The following is a 21,837-nucleotide window of genomic DNA, read 5'->3' as shown; positions in this document are numbered from 1 at the left end:
TCATTTGACATTGACACAAACATTTAATCATCATTTCAAACGTCGGCGTCGTTTCTGACATTTCTATTCCGTATATTTATATAGTACCTTTACCATATATAAAATTAGTTACTCCTAAACTTTCTGGAATCTTTAACCAACACAATATTAAAATAGCATACAGTCAAAAACTTAATATTCAATCTATTGTTACTAAAGTAAAAGATAAAACATCAATCAATAAGTTGCAAACATAGTATATGGAATACTTTGTTTAAATTGTGAAAAAATGTACATTGGTCAGCCGAAAAGGTCAATGATCAGTTGGATAACTTCTCACAAGAGTGATAGCAGATTACATCTTCATATATGTTCATTAGCGACTTATGTCTATCACGAAGGATACAAATGAATTATGAATCTGCCAAAGTTTTGACAACTTAAAAAAACTACAGAAAACGTTTATTTTTAAAAACATATATTGGTCAAAATGATCAATGCATCTATAAGAAAACTGCTTTAAATAACCTTAGTGTTATATATTATATCTTTTAGATTTTTCAAAATAAAATTCTATGAAAATTCAACGCCATTAACAACTAACTAACCTCACCTAACCTATAAAGTCACCGTATGATTGTGAACATCACATCAACACTTTCGCGATATTATAAACTGACGAATAATTGTGAACTGCAACCAACCATTAACAGTTTACGTATTATTTCTCGATAGTTTACAATCTGTCAATGTCAAATCGTGAAATAACATGCACAGTTCATAATATGTCCGGTTTTATCATCCGTCAAATTATGAACCGGTTCCGATTGGTGGGTCTTGGCGGTAGCTCGTTCTGTATCCATGGAGTTAAGAAACAAACTTAGGCAAGAGAGAGGCAAGAAAAGAAAATTCACAATTAATTGTGTGATATCAGGTATTTACGTTTTATGTTAATAGCTATATATGTCCCGTGTGGTAGCAAAATAAAAAAATAAGCAGTAAAAGATGTTCATTTATTGCAACATGTCAGAGAACTGTGACATCTGGAATTACATAAAACGTTATTTTTTTTACAATATTACATTTGTTAGATACACATTGTCCTTTTTCATTATTTCTGCAATTGCTCTGTTTCATGCCTTGTCCGCCGAAAGCAGAGGAATTGATGCTACAGTTCTTAACGGCAATGTGACCTGAAAAAGTAGTAAATGTGGTGTTTACAATTACTTACTCATTCTGTATAATTTTAACTTAATTTGTGTTGAATGATAGTTATTTATACACCAAGTGAGCTAAAGCATAGTTTATTTACGAAAAAAAGTTTTAAGCTCATGAGTCCGTGGGGCGAATGAAATAATTTCTTTGAGTAAATCAACTGTCTTAGCTCACGTGGTTTATATGTCATAGTTTAATGTGGCAAAATTGTATAAAATAAAAAATGAAACATAAAGGTGTAACTACTGATGATGACGAAGTGACCTATCTATTTCAGCAAGTAAGGTTATTATTTAGTTGTAATGTATTAGACAGAGAATGAAATACATTTCTAAAAACTATTTTTATGTGATATTAACTAGTTAAATTAATACTGACCTCTGGAATATAATTAAGTAGTGTCGCTCTTGGAGATGAAAGAACAGCATTTCGGGATATCCAATCTTTAATGACTCCAAAAGCAGTGCCAACTAGTACTGGCGAACCAACACTGATCTCTTTAAATTTCTTAGATGATGTTGCTATCATTTGATCTGCTACTCTTTTTAAATTTATTTGCGTCTGTTTTCTTTCTTGCACTATGTTACGTTCATTCAGACACAGATTACATAGCAATCGTGAGCCATAACCCTCATTTTCTTCTGACCCAACTCCACATATTGTGTGAACCAACTGTTTGCATTTCATATATGTATGTGCTCCAGAATCTTCTTTATTGCAAATGTAACACACCATATTTTTGATCTCCTCAATAGTTATAGGAATAATATGTTAGTCAATGTGTCAAACTTGTTAGAAATGATGGATTCGTTATTGACTTGATATAGGGATTCTGTGGTGAGGATTTCCTTACTAACTGCAGATATTTCCTCCTCTTCATTATCCGATTTATGTATAATATCCAAAATTATCACAGGTTTCACACGTACTTCAGGAGGCATTTCAGGACTGTTTGAAATATTGTTTTGATTCTTGGATATCTATTTACTGGCCTAATATAGGTACTTCTTCTTGTTCATTCGCCTATTGGTCCTTTTGTGAATTATTTTGCTTGTCATCGTTATTAATCTCCTCAAAAACTCTCTCCATGTCTTCTTCAGTTTCTTCAAAGTTGGATATAATATTTTTAGACAAACACGTGGACCAGAGTCCTAGTTATGGATCCTCTCCAAACTAGGCTTTATATGGAGTCCTTGCAATTGTTGAATAGTAAGAAGAATTTTTCTGAAATTGAACGAAATAGTGGCCTATAGACCAATTAGTAGATTTGTTATCCACCTTCCAAGCTCGAATCATATTTTTTACATCTTGGTTTGAACGTTCTATACTTTCTTGGCTTTGAGGATATCTAGGTCTCCCATGGAAATCTTACAAGCAGGCCACAAACTAATGATTTCTTTTAATAAGCATGCAGTAAACTCACGTTCATTATCACTTTGAAGAATATGTGGACAGCCAACTTCTAAAAATATCTTAAGAATCTCGACTGCCACTTCTTTTGCCTGTTTGCTTTTTAATGGTCGCAAAAAGCGAAATTTTGTGATCCTGATACTGCAGTAACCATTTGTACTCTCCATTTGGAGATGTTTGAAAGTCCACAAGATCTATCTGACCTCTTCGATTAAAGTCGTCAGAAATCAACGGCTTTACGACTATCCCTGTTTTAGGAAAGCTTTTTTTTGAAAGACATGTCTACACAGGTTAAGAAATATTGTTATCGCAAATATTGGCACTACATATCTATTTCTCAAGGCGTGAACAATTTTGCCTCGTCGTCCATGACCTGTAGCAATATGTGCGTCGAGTATTATTTGATAATATGCTTCTGTTGGAATTATTTGTACTAATGGATCTGAGATCTGTTTTCTTTTTATTATTAAAACCTTTTGGTTACCAACATTCATAATATCATATTTATTTGCCTGATGGTATTGTTTATTTGTTGGGCGCCTTCCCTGAGATTTAGCTGAATTATAGTCTTCCAACAATTTGATCACACTATGTATTTTTTGACTTGTTATAATTGGATATAGCCTCACAAATCACAAATAATAATATTTCTTATACACTAAAAATGTTACTTTAAATATGAAAACAGTGAATCTACTATTTAAAACTTAAAAACATATATAAAACACTTATTGAAAATCACAAGAACATGTCACCGTATGACTGCAATCAAACATTATTTACAATTTTACGTTTATTTCTCGATAGTTTATAATCTATCATCATCAAATCGTCAAATTGTGAACTGTTCGCTGATTGGTTCTTGATTTTAGGTCTCTTCTGTTTTAAAATTATATAATATATAAAATATAATATTGACACTGACAATTTGCTTATTTATATTGATCTGTAGATCACCATCATGAATATCAAAATAAGGATGAAATCAACTTAGAACTTTGTTCTAATAAGAAAAACTAATGTTTCGTTGGTCCCTACATCTCAAATATATAGCAGTAATCAATTGAATTATTTGTAGTTTTATTAGAATTTACAAAATAGAACTATAAATTTTACTTAATTTATTCGGATCTTTTTTATCATTTATAGCTTTTTCGTTCTTATGAATGTGAACCATTTCTAAAAAATCTCTTTTTCGTGTATTAGATTCCGTTACAAGAATTTTTGAATCTTTATCAATGAATTTATATGTTTTTGATATTTCATGGTTCGTTAATGCAGTTCTATTTTTTTTTTATCGTATTGATGATCTTTTAGTCTATTTGTTAAATACTAAGATGTTTGCCCTATGTAGACAGCGTCACAATAAGTACAAGGCACTTGATTAATTTTTTCGTTTTTTGGAGTTTTAGATTTTAATTTTGTGAAATATTTGGATAATGTATCTTGTCCTTTATGACTTATACTAATATCATATTTATCGAAATACTATGATAATTGTTGGGAATGTCCTTGTACCGGGTTTCCAATAAGAATGGCTCTCGGCCATATCTCGGGAACCGTTTATAGTACAGGTGCGGGAAAAAAAATTATAACAAAGGTGACCTCGAGAAAAACCTGGAAATTATTTACAGAGTTGTAGTTCCACCGCCAGAGGGCGTAATTAAATATCAAAAATTATAAAATGAATAATTTACAAATTTTGTCTAAGTAAGATGCATTTAAACTATTATTATCGTATTCTTCAAGAAATTCAGCGTATATTTGATCTTACAAGTTTTAGTCTATCTCTTCAAATAAGAGGTAGGGGGAAGCGGGAACTTAGTCTTTTTGAAGAGAGCTCCTTTCTACCAATGTAAGAGTTATAATTTCGAAACAACCTAATGAGTAACGTATACGCTAAAATGCGCTATGTGTAAATTTTAAGCATTTTCCTTTAAAACATAAATTACTCTGCACGGATTTTAACATTTTTTGACTTCTCAAAATGGTCTTTCTTTGTTCTATTAATAATAGTTCCAATTATTATGTCAATATTACGTATGCTATCACCGGGAAACTGCGTTATGGAAGTTAAAATGGAAAAATAACTTGAGGTACCTCGCCAGTGACGACCTAAATGTTCAAATTGTCGCTCATCATATTCGATACAAGCGTTTATAATTTGAAGAGTAAATTAAACAGCAGCCTCAATTTCTGCTCTCGAAATACTCTGAATGGCGTTTGATATTCTCTTCATGTTATCTTTAGTAGTGGGTCTAATTGTAAAAACAAGGTCTTTAATCCGGCCCCAGAGAAAGATATCTAAGACGGTTAAGTCTGGTGACCTGGCTGGCCAAAAAAATAGGTCTCCACGTCCTATCCACCTATCAGGGTAAGCATTATCTAAAAATTCTCTAACTTGTCTGGAGAAATGCGCCGGATACCCATCGTGCTGAAACAACATAGACCTACGGTTGCTAGTGATATATCTTCTAGAAGAATGGTATAGTGGTAATTCATCCCTTATAAAATTTAGGTAGCGTTCCCCGTTAATTGCGTTGTCAAAAATAAAAGGTCCAATTATCTGACCATCTACAATACCACACCATACATTCACCGACAATCTCCCCTGATACTGAACATCTTCCATCCAGCGTGGATTATTTTGTGACCAATAGTGCATATTATGCCGGTTAAACGTACCATCACTACTAAATGTAGCTTCGTCTGAACACAAAATACGTGACAGTACCTAATTGAGGGTCGTCATATATCATATGTAGTAACTAGTTGCAATAATCCAACATTCTGTCGTAATCAAGATCAACCAACTTTTATTGTGTTTTCCTCTGAACGACCTCTGCGGCGTCTTCTAAATACAGGAAGATTTACATTTCCAGTCGTTCTTAAACGGTGTATGAGTCGACGAAAAACACTGCTAACGGGATGACATCTTTGGGGATATTGTATGGCTATACCCTAGCCGCAACTATTATTAAAAAAAGCGAAGAAAGATAATTTTGAGGAGTTGAAAAATGTTAAAATCCGTTCAGTCAAACCGGAGTAATTTATGTTCAAAGGAAAATGCTTAAAATTTACACATTTCTTATGATATCTCGTAATACGAAAAAGATATCGACATGCGGTTTTCGCTATTCTATTGCTAAATTGGTCTACTTCTATATTCTTTAACTAAAACTGCATGGTTCCATTCAACATTTTTCAAGGATAGCTAGATTTAAAAAAAATAGCGCCCTCTAGCGTATACGTTACTCATTAGGTTGTTTCGAAATTATAACTCTTACATTGATAGAAAGGAGCTCTCTTGAAAAAGACTAAGTTTGCATAGATAGGTTAAGTAGAACTGGACTTACATGCGTTTTCTCATAATAAAGTTCCTGCTTCCCCCCACATCTTATTTGAAGAGATGGACTAAAACTTGTGAGATCAAATATACGCTGAATTTCTTGAAGAATACGATAATCATAGTTTAAATGCATCCCAATTGGGCAAAATTTATAAACAATTCATTTTATAATTTTTGGTATTTAATTACGCCCTCTGGCGGTGGACCTACAACTCTGTAAATAATTTCCAGATTTTTCTCGAGATCACTTTTGTTATAATTTTCAAAACAAAACATTTTTTCTTACCATATGTACAAAGAATTTCCCAACAACTATAGAATTATTTCAATAAATATGATATTAGTATAAGTCATAAAGAATATAATATGTTATCCAAATATTTCACTAAAATTAAAATATAAAACACCAAAAAACAAAAGTAATATTATATATAAAGTGCCTTGTACTAATTGTGACGCTATCAACATAGGGCAGACCTCTCAATATTGAGAAAAAAGACTAAATTTCATCAATACGATAAAAATAAATAAAATTGCATTAACGGACCATGAAATATCAGAAAAACATAAATTCAATTATAAAGATTCAAAAATTTATAGCTCTATTTTGTAAATTCTAATAAAACTACAAATAATTTAATTGATTACTGCTATATACCTAAGAGACCTAACATTAAGAACAAAGCTAGAACAATAAAATATGAAATGAATAAAATAGAAAAAAATATGCTCACCACTGAGATCACTGTTGACTCTAACACAATCATTGCTGGTCAAGAGCTAAAGATTTAGAATTAAATTAAAATTTTACTTAATGATTTAAGTAAAATTTACAGCTCCTCTATTTTGTAAATTTTAATACAACTACTGATTTGACTGATAGCTGCTACATACTTTTGTGATGTTCCAAAAGTCAGCTTCGTTATTTGTTATTCAATTTTTAGGTGGTCTTGAACAAAAAAAAAATAGTGAAAAAAGTACTCGAGATTAAATCTTTGCTTTTTGTCTTGCATTGTATGGTGCCTGGACGAGAAAGTAACGGAAGGATTGCATTGGGAATTAGCGATATTGATCGATATTTGCGAACTAACTCTATTTCTATTCTATGTCTCTAATCTAAAATTTTGTAATTCCTCTCTTAATATTGTTTTCTTGAAATACACCACCCTCAAGCCCAACAACGTTTAATAGAAAGTCTAGGGTTGTGCCTTCAACTAGTACCGCTAATGTTATGTTAGAATTGTCATGATTCGAGTGACACAGATAGTTCAAGAAAATACTGTCATAACCAACTCTAACGTTTAGTTTCAGTAAAATATCTCAATATGCTAATATGGCCTCCATGGGAATTCAGTTTACACATAGCATTTTATACATGTGAAGACTCTCAACTTTTTCAAATTGTAGAGAATGAAGATTTTCTGGATTTGAAGAAAGTCCATCGTACAAAATTCCTTCACGATTCACTTTGAAAAGGATGTTAAGACACCAAATATGACGTTATTAAAGAACACTTCAAAGGAAAACTTCAGAAAATGAGTTTTTTGTAATGAGCAGGAACAATTAGAATCTGTATCGTTAGGAGTTTATGATTTAACTCAATCTCATACTACGGAATACATAGCAGGAATGACCTAATGTTGTCAAAAAAATTTAACATAGTTTAAACAATGTGTTGCTGCTAGTGATGAATTAAGACGAGAATATGACTTGAAGCTAATCCAAGATGTGTCCACTGGGACTCAACGTTTCTTATGATAAAGATTCTTAAAACTGCACCCTGCAATCAATAATATTATTAATGACCACACCATTGCACCAGAAATGTTGAATACAAAACTAATTATTGATTTAACTAAAGTTTATTAAACTTTACGACCAACAGAAACAACTACTCGTGAAAAATATGTAACCTGCAGTAAAGTAATACCACTCGCTAGAATACTTATTTTAAAGGAGTTAGGTTTCTAACCAAAACAGACAATCGGAGATAAATTAAAAAATAAAGAATAAATTAAGGAGAAATCAAGAACCGTTTGCTACAAACGGAACACTTTAATATCCTTGCAGTGGTCACTCTTTTGGATCCTCGATTTAAAAATATACATTTTCAAGATGCAGTAGCCCATTAGAAGTATCAAGGAATCGATTTCAGAAATTGAGATGCATGAAACAAAATGACAATAATCAATCGACAGAGAATTCTACGATAGCCTGAACGATACTATTTTTGGTTTCAGATACTTATATAAATAAAGATACATTTCATAAAAAATCTAAACTGTTTGATTTGTTAGTTACCAAAAATATCGATGTTTTATATACATCATTCTCAATCGATGTATATCGTAAATCGATACTTTTATTTCGATGTTGACATCGATATTTTTCTAATATCGATCATCCCTATTGTCAAGCTTGCCACTGCAATTAACCATAAAAGGAAGAGTTTCTGCAAAATAAATTGTGTTCTCGAATATACCAACACTGAGGAGTACACGGAATAATAAAATAAAAAAATGTTTCACTTATTATATTTTATCTCTTTTTATACACAAAAAAATTTGTGGAAGTTACATGAAGAAAAATCTAGAATATTCTAAAACTTAATAAGCAAAAAGATCATATTTTGTAAACACATGTCAGCATTTATTTTAATATAAAAATAGGATTGTTGTAAACACTATGCAATGAATCTTGTTAATTCAATTGCTTGAAATTAATAGAGTTCATTCATTTGTATAATTGTAATATTGCAATTTGTGTTTTTTATGTTAATAAAATTTTTAAAAATGGAGCTTCGAAAGTTAAATATATAATTGGCGCAGTCGTAATAAGATTCGTGCAGTCGCGATTTTACGCATAGTGCGGTAGTGCGGTGAAAAATTCGTCTAAGTATTTCAATACAGAAGAGAGTATTCTACGTTTTCTTCGAGGGTACAGCAACTTCAGATCGCGGTAAGTGCCAAGTGTCCTTACTTTTACAATTTTTTTTTTTTTTTTATTCTATGAATCAGTTGAGTAAGGTAGAGATACTTTATTGAATACATTTACTAAATTAAATATAAAAGAAGAGAAAAACAATCCAGAAAAGAAAAGAACTCAGAAGAAAAAATTATAATGGTAAAAGAAATGAATAATGATATAATAGAAGAATTAGAAATAAAATTATTTGATAAAGTGAAGTTAGATGTAGAATTACAATATACGGGATTAGATGAATTAAAAATGAATGGGAATAATACTAAAATTTAAGTAGAAATTAATTCAATGAAGTTAAAAAAATAATTGAAATAAATAATGATATGACAATGGAAGAAAAAAAATAAATAATGTAATAAAGATGGATAATTAAATATAAGAAAACGAATGTTATATTATAGAACCTGAGTTAAATACAAATATATTGAATATACTCAATCAAAATAATATGATAAAAGAGAAATGAACAATGAAAATGAGAAAATTGAGAGGGAAACAATTAACAAACAATTTGATAGGAATAATAATAATATGAGTATTTGATTTGAATACAAAAAATTAAATGCGATACTAAATGAAAAGAAAATAGAAGAACTATTTTGGAACCATAAATATTATCATTTTTTTAATATTAAGACCTTTCATTCTTTTTTAATATGTTATAGAAATAGATAAGATTTAGAATCAATAGAAATTAGAATAAGTAAAATATATAGAATAGTTAAGATACTTTTAGAAACTAGAATTGATTAAAAAAATAAAAACAATTATTATTGATTAGAATATATAAGAAATTTAATAATATAATTTATAATTTTGTTTAACTAAAAAAAAGAAGAAAATAATATAAAAAATACAAATACAATGCAAAAAACAATACCTAAATTAAACAGAACAGATCAATGAGTTCAATGTTTCTCTCGTTATGGTCAAGCATATCTCATTTCAAGTGTAAATGGAGTTTCCATTGTTGATAATCTATTAAACTATATCACTCATCACGGTTTATGGTATAAAATAACAGCTGACTGTGGTTCAGAGTTTAAAAACAATGACCTACAAGACTTTTGTAAAGTATATGAAATTAAATTGCTGTTATATAGTGTATGCAAGTAACAGTAATTCTAATTCACCTATCGAAAGATTTCATTCTAGTCTAATTGAATATTTTAGATATTTAAGATAAACAAATAAAGATTTGACACCAGATCAAATAATGAAAATTCAATTCTTGCATATAATAATTCTATTCATTCTGTTAGCTAATTTACACCCTTTGAAATAATTAAAGGTCATATAAATAGTCCAGATCGTTTCGATTTAAACAACCATTTGGTAATATCTCAGTATATCCAAAATCATAAAGAAGCTTGAAAATTATTATACTATAAAATTAAAGATAAAAACACTGAAGTGAAAAACAGAATAATTAATAAAAGAAATTAAAATAGAACTGATCCTCCCTCATATTCAAATCAAGAAATAGCATATGTAAGAATAAAATTATCAAAAAAGCTGAAATTACAAAAGACTCTCGTATACTTTTGGAAACAAATAAAGGAACTTATCATAAAAATACAATCAGAAAACCTAAAATGAATTCTAAAAAATTGTCACAGAAAAATGAACTTGATTTACAAGAAGATTACAACTGAGGATGTAGAAATTACACAGATAAAAAATTTGTTGTTACCAGTTAATTTAGGACCATGCAAACTTATATATAATAAACATAAGATCTAAATAAGCAGATAGACAATTTAAAATAATATTTTTATACTTTAAGAAATAGAATACAAGTGAATGTAACAAATCCTATTTCACACCATAACTTGTCTCAACAAATGACGAGCAGAACAAAAATTATTTTAGATTGAAAATCAGAAGCTATTTATCCACATATTGGATTAAAATGAGGTTTAATAAATGCAGCAGGAAAAATAGATAAATGGCTTTTTGGAACTCTGGATTCAAATGATGAAGAAAGATATGATAACGCAATAAATGTTCTACAACAAAATCAAAAACAAATAATTCATGAAGTAAATCTATAAATATGATTACATAAAAAATTGATTTATCATTATAATACACAATACACAACTTTATGGTACACCCAACAAAAACTCCAGAATAATTTAGAAAAATTTCACATATAATTAGAAAATAAAATAAAAACAATTTCATTACATTCTATAATACCATTTCACAAATTAATCTGGATTATCAGAATTAATTACACTAACTGATAATATTGAAAACGCAAAAACATTTTCTAAATTAAATACAATCCATAGTTCAGAAATATCTAGTCAAGAAATTTTTGAAATGATAAAATATTTAAATCCTATTTATAAAGAATAATTCCAAAATTTAATTTTATTCTAAAATATTATATCTTTTTGGGCTCACAGGTAACTTTTTCCAAATCCAAAATAATATTTGCTACCCATATTCTAATATTAAAATCCCAAGTCTCTGAATTTTTTCCGTTATCCAAAACTAAAAAATATTTATTCCTTCTCAACCTTACTTGGCCAAGAAACCGGAAAAAGTAATTTTGATTAAAGAAGAATGTCCCGTTTTTGAATAAAAATATTATTGCAAAGAAAAATTTAAATTAAATGACAATTGTACTATAGAACTGTTAAATGGCCGCTCTCGTAGAAACTGTTTCGTTAGTGGTGTGAATCTTCAAGAAACTATAATACAACAAGTTACAAACAGTGAAATTTTAGTAATTCCAAATTTACAAACTGTGTGTTATCCAAATCTGTTATTTGAAAATAAAACTTCCATCAAGTATTAGAATTCCAAAGAATAGTAATGATCAAATAGAAAACGAGATTTTCTCGACTAATACACAATTTAAAAAATATGAATTTAAAGAAAGAAGAGGAGCTATAGAGCAGGAATTGAAAAATACCTCCACTGTTTTTCATTCTTAGGGATAGAGAAGTTACATGAAGAGAAATCTAGAATATTCTGAAAATTAATAAGCAAAATGATCATATTTTGTAAACATGTGTCAACATTTATTTATATATAAAAATAAGATTATTGTAAAGACTTATCAATGACTCTTGTTAATTCAATCGCTTGAAATTAGAGTTCATTCATTTGTATAATTGTAATATTGTAATTTGTGGTTTTTGTGTTGATAAAATGTTTAAAAATGAAATTTCGAAAGTTAAATATATAATTTGGATGATGCCATCAACAATCATTGATATCAATATATATACATTTTTTCCAAGATAGTTTACAAATGTTTTAAAAATGTATTTAAGTAAATAGGCCGAAATATTATGACATTGATTAATTTCAAGGCACTTTAGTTTCCACGAATACCATCAAAATAAAATTCACATTGTTTTTATTAGTGAAGGAATTCCAAATTACTTATACAAATGGTAAATAGATTCTCCAGGATGGAATGTTTTAACCCCTCTATCAAATGCTTTATATTGATATTGATTAATTGATGATTTTCTTCTGATAGTTAGAAATCCAGTAATTTCTTGAGAATACCCAGTCTTTAAAGTTGATACTTCAATGTGGACATCAGCTAGATATTCTAGATTATTTGAAATGATATCATCGATTATTGTGGATACATGGTTGTTAAAGATCACACATATATTATCAGATTTAATAAGGTTAATACAATAATGGAGAAACCTCAATGTCTCCTTAATTCCAACATCTAGATCATGAAGATGGCTGAAGTCGTCGATTATCAAGTAAACTAATTTGTTGTCAATTTTTACTGAATCAAGATTTCTTTTTATGTCGAAATACAACTGCTTCACTAAAGTCTCTTTGTTTTCTTGTAAATATTCACTATCTAGATCGGTACTTTCCGCTATATCTTTAAGAGGATCTATAATTTTTACAATTCCTTCATTCACAGCTTTTAATAAATCATAACCTAACTTTTTACCAATACATTGGTAATGTTCTATGGTGTTATGAAAGTTAACTAAGCATAACCTATTCTTCTCGTACATTACTTGTTTTATGAGATGTGTAATTACGAAATTGGAGTCTGCATTTATATTTTCTTTTATAGAAATTATTTTGTCTTGACTATTGATTTGCAGAGCCGAAAGAACGGCATTTGATGTAAGTGGATCTCCCAAGGATATCATCTCACCTGTAAAGAAAAATTAATCTTTCTAAAAATAATCTAAAAAAAATGTGCATCTAAGGATAAAATATAATAAATGTAGGATACCGAATATAGTAGAAGCTTCTATGAATTATAAAATTAAAAATGTATATAAGGATATTCTAAATCCTTAAAAGTAGAAAATATCTTGAAAATCTTAAATTATAAAATATGGACTGTTAGGTAATTTACTCTCAACAATGAAATATTAGAGGAAACTGAATTACAAGAACTTTCAAATCAAAATATTTTTTTGCCTATGCCTATTATCGTTTCCACACTATTTTTTTCCGTTGATTCATCCCTTCTGCTATTATTCTTCTTCGTGTCTTATCGTTTATTAACTAGATTTCACTTCCATATATTAAGTACTGTTAACAAGTTGTATACTTCCATTCATGTCTTCAGCAATTTTTCTGTCCCAAATACCGTCTTATTAAAAACATCTTGTAAGATGTGAAACATTTATTAAGTTAAAATACTACTTTTTATTGATGTATAAGATAACTATTCCTATATTGCTGTAGCTAAATATACCCAAACAAAGTTCAATATATTTCAGTGTGAATTGCTAATAATACAGCATTAAGTACTCGAGTACTCTGCTGCGTTTAACTTAACAGCAATGACTTACTCTTCAATTTGGCAAACATTAACAAGCTATTACTTATTACCACTTCACACAAAATTTATTGCCTAGATATTTTTTTGAATTTTGTCAATGGACAATAAGTGAATAAAATAGCAGTTTATTTAAAAAAATTGTCATACTAACAAGTTCAGTAAATTATAGAGGATTTCCAATTGGAAAAACGGCCATAATTGGGATATAAGACATTCTTATTTATTCATTTATTTATTTATAAGTAATGTGTGTGGAGAATGTTGAAACAGTTTGATGGATTCACACGAATTACCAGCAAAGTTGAATGGTAAATCACATTTATAATTTTTACAAGAATTGCCACTTAACCCTTTCAGTATAAATTTTATTAACAAAATTGAAATTTTTAAGTTATTTATCTTCCATTGAACTATATTCAGTCATAAAAGGGAATATCCAAACAATAAAATTTAAAGAGGTTTGAAATGAAAAGGTATTTTTCAGTATTAGAAGAAAAAAACTGGAGATTGGCTTACTCCAATTGCTCCTGTTAAACGTTGAGGATTATCTGCAACTCTCACTAAAATATCTTTCTAATCAACAGCTAGTATTTTGGGATATACACCACTTTTAGGCTGAAATTGTCCGTACCTCCTATATTATTTTGGATTACATTATATTTATCACCTCGAATTTCTCCTTGTACAGTAAATTCAAAGTAGCCAAATTTTGAGTTCGTTTCTCATTGCTTATTTCATGAAGATCAAACTATGCTGTATTGTTCATTAAATTATCACTCTTCAATCTTCAGCCATTGTTATTACACATATGAAAGTTTGACCAAGGATATTTGGAATATTATCCTGATAAAAATATTAAAATTTCGCTTTTTCTTCCAAAAATTTCATAAAATAAATTCATTATACCAGATCTAAAAAGGTTTTAATATTGACTTTTCATATAAAATTTAAATAAAGGCATATTTGAATGCTTAAAAAGAAATTTTAAACAACGTAACACGATAAATGGACAAAATGAAGAATATTAAGAGAAAATTTTTGTAATATTTTCCATTCATATGAAACCATTAAAATATGATATTTTTCACCTTCTACCAAACCAGAAAGCCTAATACTTATTTCACTTCATTCATAAAGTATTGATATTGTCACACTTGCCCACAATTGCTTCGAAACTAATATTTATGATTCCTTTGTACTAGATCTGAATAGTGTAGACGCCTGTATCAAATTCACAATGGAAGTGAAAGACAACTCATCCACTATTTCTTCAAACTTTACATTTACTTAAACGATGGATGCTTTAAATCGCTATAGAAATTTCACAAGATTCTAATCCAATAGAATTTTATTCCCGAACACTAAATTCAACTCAAAGTACTCTATAGTACCATCAAAAAACAATAATCAAAAGCTGTAAACATTTTATCAATAATAAAAAAATATGATTGAAATTAGTCAATTTTAGGTTACATTTTATTAAAAAAAACCGAATCAATTTAATAAGATTGAAACTAAAACTACAAGAATTTGATCTTGAGATTCTTATGGAAAACAATTTTTTATTCAGCATGTAAGATAAAATGTTGATTGCTTTATTTTGGTACCCAAAATGTAAGCTTATAACAAACATTTAACAGATACTTTATTATGATGAGAGACATATGGATTGCCTGTAAACTTCGTTGAGGATATTGAAAGTCATCAATTAACCCTTTTAGTTCAAGGTAACGAGTTTAATTTCTGTTTTTACATGTTTTCTAATATTTCTGTAACCTCTAATGACGTATTCAAGTGGATTATGACCTTGGTAAAGTAACTAATATCATTGATTATGAAGCAAATATTTTAAAACGATTATTCTCACACATATTTCAGTATCTAATACTAAATAAATAAGGTGAAGATATCTAAAATGAATTGAAAAATTCTTACCGGGTAAACACAATGGTTCAAACTAATAATCAGAAGTATTAAAAAAGACACATTTTAAAAGGTAAGGAAAGTTTTTATAATATTCATAGCTAATACTACATTAACCTAAAATTTAAATTGTCACAAGTAGTTGTGTCACAATAAAGCTATTTGGTTATGATTATGACTAAATGTACGTTTGTCTAATGTCTTGCTGGTCCACTGGTAACTATATATTCAATGGAATTAATTTTCTGTAATTGATTCAATCATCTAAGGTGTGTACATTTAAATTTAAATTACTATTTTCTAAAGACAAACAAATATTCTCTCACAATCAACTTTGTAAAATATTTATATAAATAAATTAATTAAAATAATTAATTCTTTTCGAGCTTTCGAATGCTTATGTATTCATCATCGGGGACTGATGCTATAGTCAAGTACAATGTAAAAATTTGTATGAAAGTGTAACATTACTTAATTAATTGAGAATTGCGTTGTATTGATTTTCCTTCTTTCTTTTATCATAAGCAACTAAAATTATGGTAAAAGTTCAATGTAAAAATATGTATAAAGATATGACAATATTAAAAATTACTTAAATTAATTGAGAATTGTAGTGTCTTGAATTTGGTTTTTTCATTGGTTCATTAGTTAGATTAGTTTGTGTCGTTATGAATTAAGTTAAATATTTATTGGTAAGATTATAAATGACATAAAATTTTTATACATCAACGCTATATTTCTACCTGGCCAGTGGTTCACAGCTGGAAGTGAGGATGGCGCCAGATAGAGTTCGCTGGGAAATGTTTGATAACTACATGGACCAAATAGCTGATCTTTGACAATGTCTTCAGTTCGGATCTCAAGTCGAATGTCGTCGAAACTAGTCAGTAGTTAGAACCTATCTTTGCAATTGCGAGACATTGGGGATGTTAATATCGACAAAAAGGTAGATTGACATCACGCTCTTAGAGAAGATGTAACTCAATATTCGACGAGGCATTAGCCAGGAAAGTAGTTGTTTTCTCATTTGTTGATTTTTTATTAGAAAGTTATCTCACCTTGACGTTTCGCTCCTGACTAGAAGCATTATCAAATGACTTATGATTAAAAATAATAAATATTATATAAATTCCACCAAATATGAAATAAAATTTTTGTTAGAATTATGTTTTTTAAATGTTAGAAAAATAATGTCATATATGATAGAGAAGATTAATATTAAATATCAGTTTACCTACTTCAGATACTTACTTTATGTAAGTTTGAAAAGCAATTGATTAAATTATAATCAATTTTATTCTAGTTTTTTATGGCCTGTTTATCATTAACTGATAATTTATTTTGTTTTATAAAAATAATTTCTTCAATTGTCAAGTTTTGATAATTTTTATCTTGAGTTCATATTTTGGTATTTATGAAATAAAAATCATGCTTTTCATTTGATCACCTTTATGTAGTGTGGTTGATGCATTTTTAGTATATTTGTAACTATTACTCCTATTTTCTGGATTTTCTGGATATTTCATATATTTATTTACTAGATTTCTTCATCTATTTGAGTTTCTAATTTCTTGGGTTCGTAGGTTGTTTGGATAAAATAATGAAATTTCGATAAAATATCACATTTTTATGTATAACTTAACGTTTTGCTCCTTCTTGGAAGTATTTTCAAAAGAATATATAATATTTGATGATTAAAATATTTGTAGAATAGATGAAACATATTAGTAGATATCTTAAAAACATTATTAAAAACATAGTATTAGAATCAGTGTATTTGCCTCGAAATTTCAATAAAAAGATATTATACCAGGTAGATTGAAATAAATTAATTGATCAAACTATGGTAAATTTGGCTGAGGTTTTTTATATCTTGTCTATCATTTACAGAACATTTATATTGTTTTATGTGTATCATTTCTTTGATTAATAATTTTTGATAGTTAGTGTCATGAGCAATGATTTTGGTTTTTTTTAAAATCAAATTCATGATGTTCATTTTTTTCGTGTTTATGTAGAGCAGTCGATGCATTTTTGGTGTATTTGTGACCATTTATTCTGTTTTCTAAATATTGCTTAGTCATTCCTATATAATTTTTAGGACAATTCAAACATGGTATGGAATATATAATATTTGATTTCTTAGTGTCTTTAGTTTTGTTTTTTTGTGTAGTGAAAAGTGGTGATAATGTGTTGTGTGATCTATGACTTATATTCGATAAAATGTATTTCAATTTTTCTGATAGTGGGTTTGTATAGGGGAGTGCTATGTATGTATATTTTTCTTAACTTGAATTATTGAAGTTATTAAATTTATTAAAGTTATTAAATTTAACTCAAATACCCAATTCACTTTAGAAAAATTAATTTCTTAGACATGACACTTATTAAAATCAATAATAAAATAAAAACTAAATATTATACAAAAGAAACATGGTCTGGAAGATATCTTAATTATAACTCATGCCATCCCAAATCACAAAAAACAGCGTCGTTATAGGATTAACAGAGAGAGGGTTAAAATCAACTTCTCCAGAATATCACTGAGAAGTAATAAAAAAAACTCAAAAATACTTTGAAGAAAAATCAATACCCATAAAATCAAATTAATTGAATCATCCAACAACGTACATACAAATTACACAATAAGAACAATATAAATCCAACCACACAAATAAATTCAAGTAAAGAAAAATAAACATACATAGCACTCCCCTATACATAGCAACTATCAGAAAAATTGAAATACATTTTATCGAAACATAACATCAATATAAGTCATAGATCACATAAGACATTATCACCTCTATTCACTACACTAAAAAACAAAACTAAAGAAACTAGGAAATCAAATATTATATATTCCATACCATGTTTGAATTGTCCTAAAAATTAGCTGGAGAAAAACCTTGAAATTATTTACAGAATTGTAGATCCATTGCCAGAGGGCGTAATTATATACCAAAAATTATAAAATGAATAATTTACAAATTTGCCTAATTAAGATGCATTTAAACTATGATGATTGTATTCTTCAAGAAATTCAGCGTATATTTGATCTTACAAGTTTTAGTCTATCTCTTCAAATAAGAGGTGGGGAACGTTATTATGAAAAAACACCTGTAATTCCAGTTCTACTTAACCTATTTATGCAAACTTAGTCTTTTTGAAGAGAGCTCCTTTCTACCAATGTAAGAGTTATAATTTCGAAACAACCGAATGATTAACGTATACGCTAGAGGGCGCTATGTGTAAATTTTAAGAATTTTCCTTTAAACATAAATTACTCTGAACGGATTTTAACATTTTTTGACTCCACAAAATTGTCTTTCCTTGTTCTATTATTAATAGTTCCAATTATTATGTCAATATTACTTATGCTATCACCAGGAAACTGCGTTATAGAAGTTAAAGTGGAAATATATAAAAACAAGTAGTGGGTCATGAAAAAAACAAAACAAAAAGATATGTCTTGTGTCAAATTAATAAACCTAGAAATTAGTTCTTTTACGTGTCATTGCGATTTGATATGATAGGCATTTACTTTGAATGTATGAGAAATGCAACTGTTGCGGCTAGGGTATATGCCATAGAATATCACCAAAGACGTCATCCCGGTAGCAGAGTTTTCGTCGACTCATACACCGTTTAAGAACGACTGGAAATGTAAAACTTGTAAAATGAAATATACGCTGAATTTCTTGAAGAATACGATCGTCATAGTTTAAATGTATCTTAATTAGGCAAAATTATTCATTTTATAATTTTTGGTATTTAATTACGCCCTCTGGCGGTGGACCTACAACTCTGTAAATAATTTCTAGGTTTTTCTCGAGGTCACTTTTGTTATAAATTTTTTTTACGAAGCTGTACTATAATCGGTTTCCGAGATATGGCCGTGAGCCATTCTAATTGGGATACCCGGTACATATAAATTACACAATAAGAACAATATAAATCCAACTACACAAATAAATTCAAGTAAAGAAAAATGAACTGGTGATGTGTTATGTGATCTATGATTGATATTGATGTTATGTTTCGATAAAATGTATTTCAATTTTTCTGATAGTTGGTATGTATAGGGGAGTGCTAAATTGTATGTTTATTTTTTTTACTTTATTTGTGTGATTGGATTTATATTGTTCTTATTGTGTAATTTATATGTACGTTGTTGGATGATTCAATTAATTTGATTTTCTGGATATTGATTATTCTTCAAAGTATTTTTGAGTTTTTTTTTATTACTTCTCGGTGATATTGTGGAGAAGTTAATTTTAATACTCTCTCTGAAATTAATTTTGTTGTTTTCAATTTCTGAAGTGAATTGGATATTTGAGTTAAATTTAATAACTTCAATAATTCAAGTAAAGAAAAATATACATACATAGCACTCCCCTCACTTCCACACCATGTTTAAATTGTCCTAAAAATTATATAGGAATGACTACGGAATATTTAGAAAACAGAATAAATGGTCACAAATACACAAAAAATGCATCGACTGCTCTACATAAACACGAAAAAAATGAACATCATGAATTTGTTTTTAAAAAAACATAAATCTTTGCTCATGACACTAACTATCAAAAATTATTAATCAAAGAAATGATACACATAAAACAAGATACATGTTCTGTAAATGATAAACAAGATGTAAAAAACCTCAGCCAAATTTACCATAATTTGATCAATTAATTTATTTCAATCTACCTGGTAAAATATCTTTTCATTAAAATTTCGAGGTAAATACACTGATTCTAATACTATGTTCTTAATAATGTTTTCAAGATATCTACTAATATGTTTTATCTATCTACAAATATTTTAATCATCAAATATTAATTATTCTTTTAAAAATGCTCTCAAGGTAGGAGCGAAACCTTAAGTTATACATAAAAATGTGAAACAACCTACGAACCCAAGAAATTAGAAAGAGAAAAAAAATAAATAAATATATATATTTATTAAGAATGTCCAATCTCTGAACTGTAGATTCTAGACCTCAAAATATGATGATTCTGCTCAACATGCCTCATGCAAATATTGCTAGTTTCCGAGTTCCGAGTTCAAAGTTTGAATTTAAATTTTGATTTTCACAATAATTGTTTATGTTTTCACAATTTCTCTTTGAAAATTGGCAATTTTACGTTTTTTGGCATGAGAAATCATAATTTGCACTCTAATTTGACATTGCTCATAGAGGGGGCTAGTTACACTTATTTGTGTTAATTAAATCAAAGTCAACTTTTTTTTAGCTGAACTTACAACTGAACTCAGAACTCTGAAACTAGCAATATTTGCATAAGGTATGTTGAACAGAATCATCATATTTTTAGGTCTAGAATCTACAGTTCAGAGATTGGATATTCTTAATGAATCACCCTGTATATATATAGATATATATTACATATGTATATATATCTATATCTAAATCTATATATAAAGGTTCTTGATTTTAGCTCTCTTCGCTTTCAAACTTAGTTTTTTTTGATAGTTTTTAGAAGAAAGATAAATTTAATATATTTGGGATGTGGAAACCAAGGAAAAATTAATTTTTCTTATTAGAACAAATTTCTAAGTTGATTTCATCCTTATTTTGATACTCATGATGAAGGTGATCTATAGATCAATATAAATAAGCAAATTGTCAGTGTCAATATCATATTTTGATAAAGACTTAAAGAAAAGTCGAAACGTCATAATTTATCTTTCTTTTAAAAACTATAAAAAAAAATAATTTTGAAACAGAAGAGACCTGAAATCAAGAATATTTAGATGCATTAATATATCTAAAGGTTTAAGAAATAAGAAATTGAAGAAATTTATGTATATATTTATAAGTGGTTTCTTATTGGGAACGTGGCAAGGAAACACCAAAGTGGACTAACTTTAATATATTTTCCGAGCGAAAATAGAAATTTGAATATTGAATTCTGAATTCCTAGTTTGAAAATTCATACAAGCATTAATACAATCAAAAACCGCCGTAAATTCTAATTAATAATTTCCCAGACGATGAATACATAAGTATTCGAAAGCTCAGAAAATATATTAAAGTTAGTCAGTCCACTTTGGTGTTTCCTTGCCACGTTCCCAATAAGACCGTTTATATATACATACATATACATAAATTCATCTTCCTCTTAAAAATTTTCAAAAAAAACTAATTTTAAATCAGATG

The 21,837-nt window shown here is 28.4% G+C and overlaps 2 protein-coding genes across 10 annotated transcripts in view; one reads left to right on the top strand and one right to left on the bottom strand.

Annotated features, from left to right (window-relative positions):
* Window positions 1-11,069: 11,069 nt before the first annotated feature.
* On the bottom strand, window positions 11,070-15,828 carry LOC130890694 (elongator complex protein 6-like). 4 transcript variants are annotated; one of them, XM_057794919.1, is made up of 3 exons: window positions 15,666-15,782; window positions 14,247-14,641; window positions 11,070-13,091 (listed from the first exon to the last, which is right to left on the bottom strand). In XM_057794919.1, the coding sequence occupies exon 3, from the start codon at window positions 13,084-13,086 to the stop codon at window positions 12,334-12,336; it is 753 nt and encodes a 250-aa protein (XP_057650902.1). In that variant the 5' UTR covers window positions 13,087-13,091; window positions 14,247-14,641; window positions 15,666-15,782; the 3' UTR covers window positions 11,070-12,333. The 4 variants fall into 4 exon arrangements, with proteins under 4 accessions (XP_057650902.1, XP_057650903.1, XP_057650904.1 ...); XM_057794920.1 differs by having other exon boundaries at window positions 14,362-14,641; XM_057794921.1 differs by having other exon boundaries at window positions 14,398-14,641.
* Window positions 15,437-21,837, top strand: part of LOC130890693 (mitochondrial dicarboxylate carrier) — a 28,586-nt gene continuing 22,185 nt past the window's right edge. For 2 of the 6 annotated variants that reach the window (XM_057794912.1, XM_057794916.1), the window contains exon 1: window positions 15,519-15,726. The gene's annotated coding sequence lies outside the window, so the exon portion shown is untranslated. Of the gene's footprint in view, window positions 15,727-15,866; window positions 15,923-21,837 lie in introns of those variants that run through there. The other 4 variants (XM_057794915.1, XM_057794914.1, XM_057794911.1 and 1 more) reach the window with 4 other exon arrangements.

The sequence above is a fragment of the Diorhabda carinulata genome, chromosome 2 (assembly GCF_026250575.1).
Source record: "Diorhabda carinulata isolate Delta chromosome 2, icDioCari1.1, whole genome shotgun sequence".
Taxonomy (NCBI): domain Eukaryota; kingdom Metazoa; phylum Arthropoda; class Insecta; order Coleoptera; family Chrysomelidae; genus Diorhabda; species Diorhabda carinulata.
This window is presented reverse-complemented; position numbering and strand designations above follow the sequence as displayed.

Bases quoted from the DNA above. Each gene is read 5' to 3' on its own strand.
- LOC130890694 (XM_057794918.1), bottom strand. From the start codon at position 13,086: ATGATATCCTTGGGAGATCCACTTACATCAAATGCCGTTCTTTCGGCT.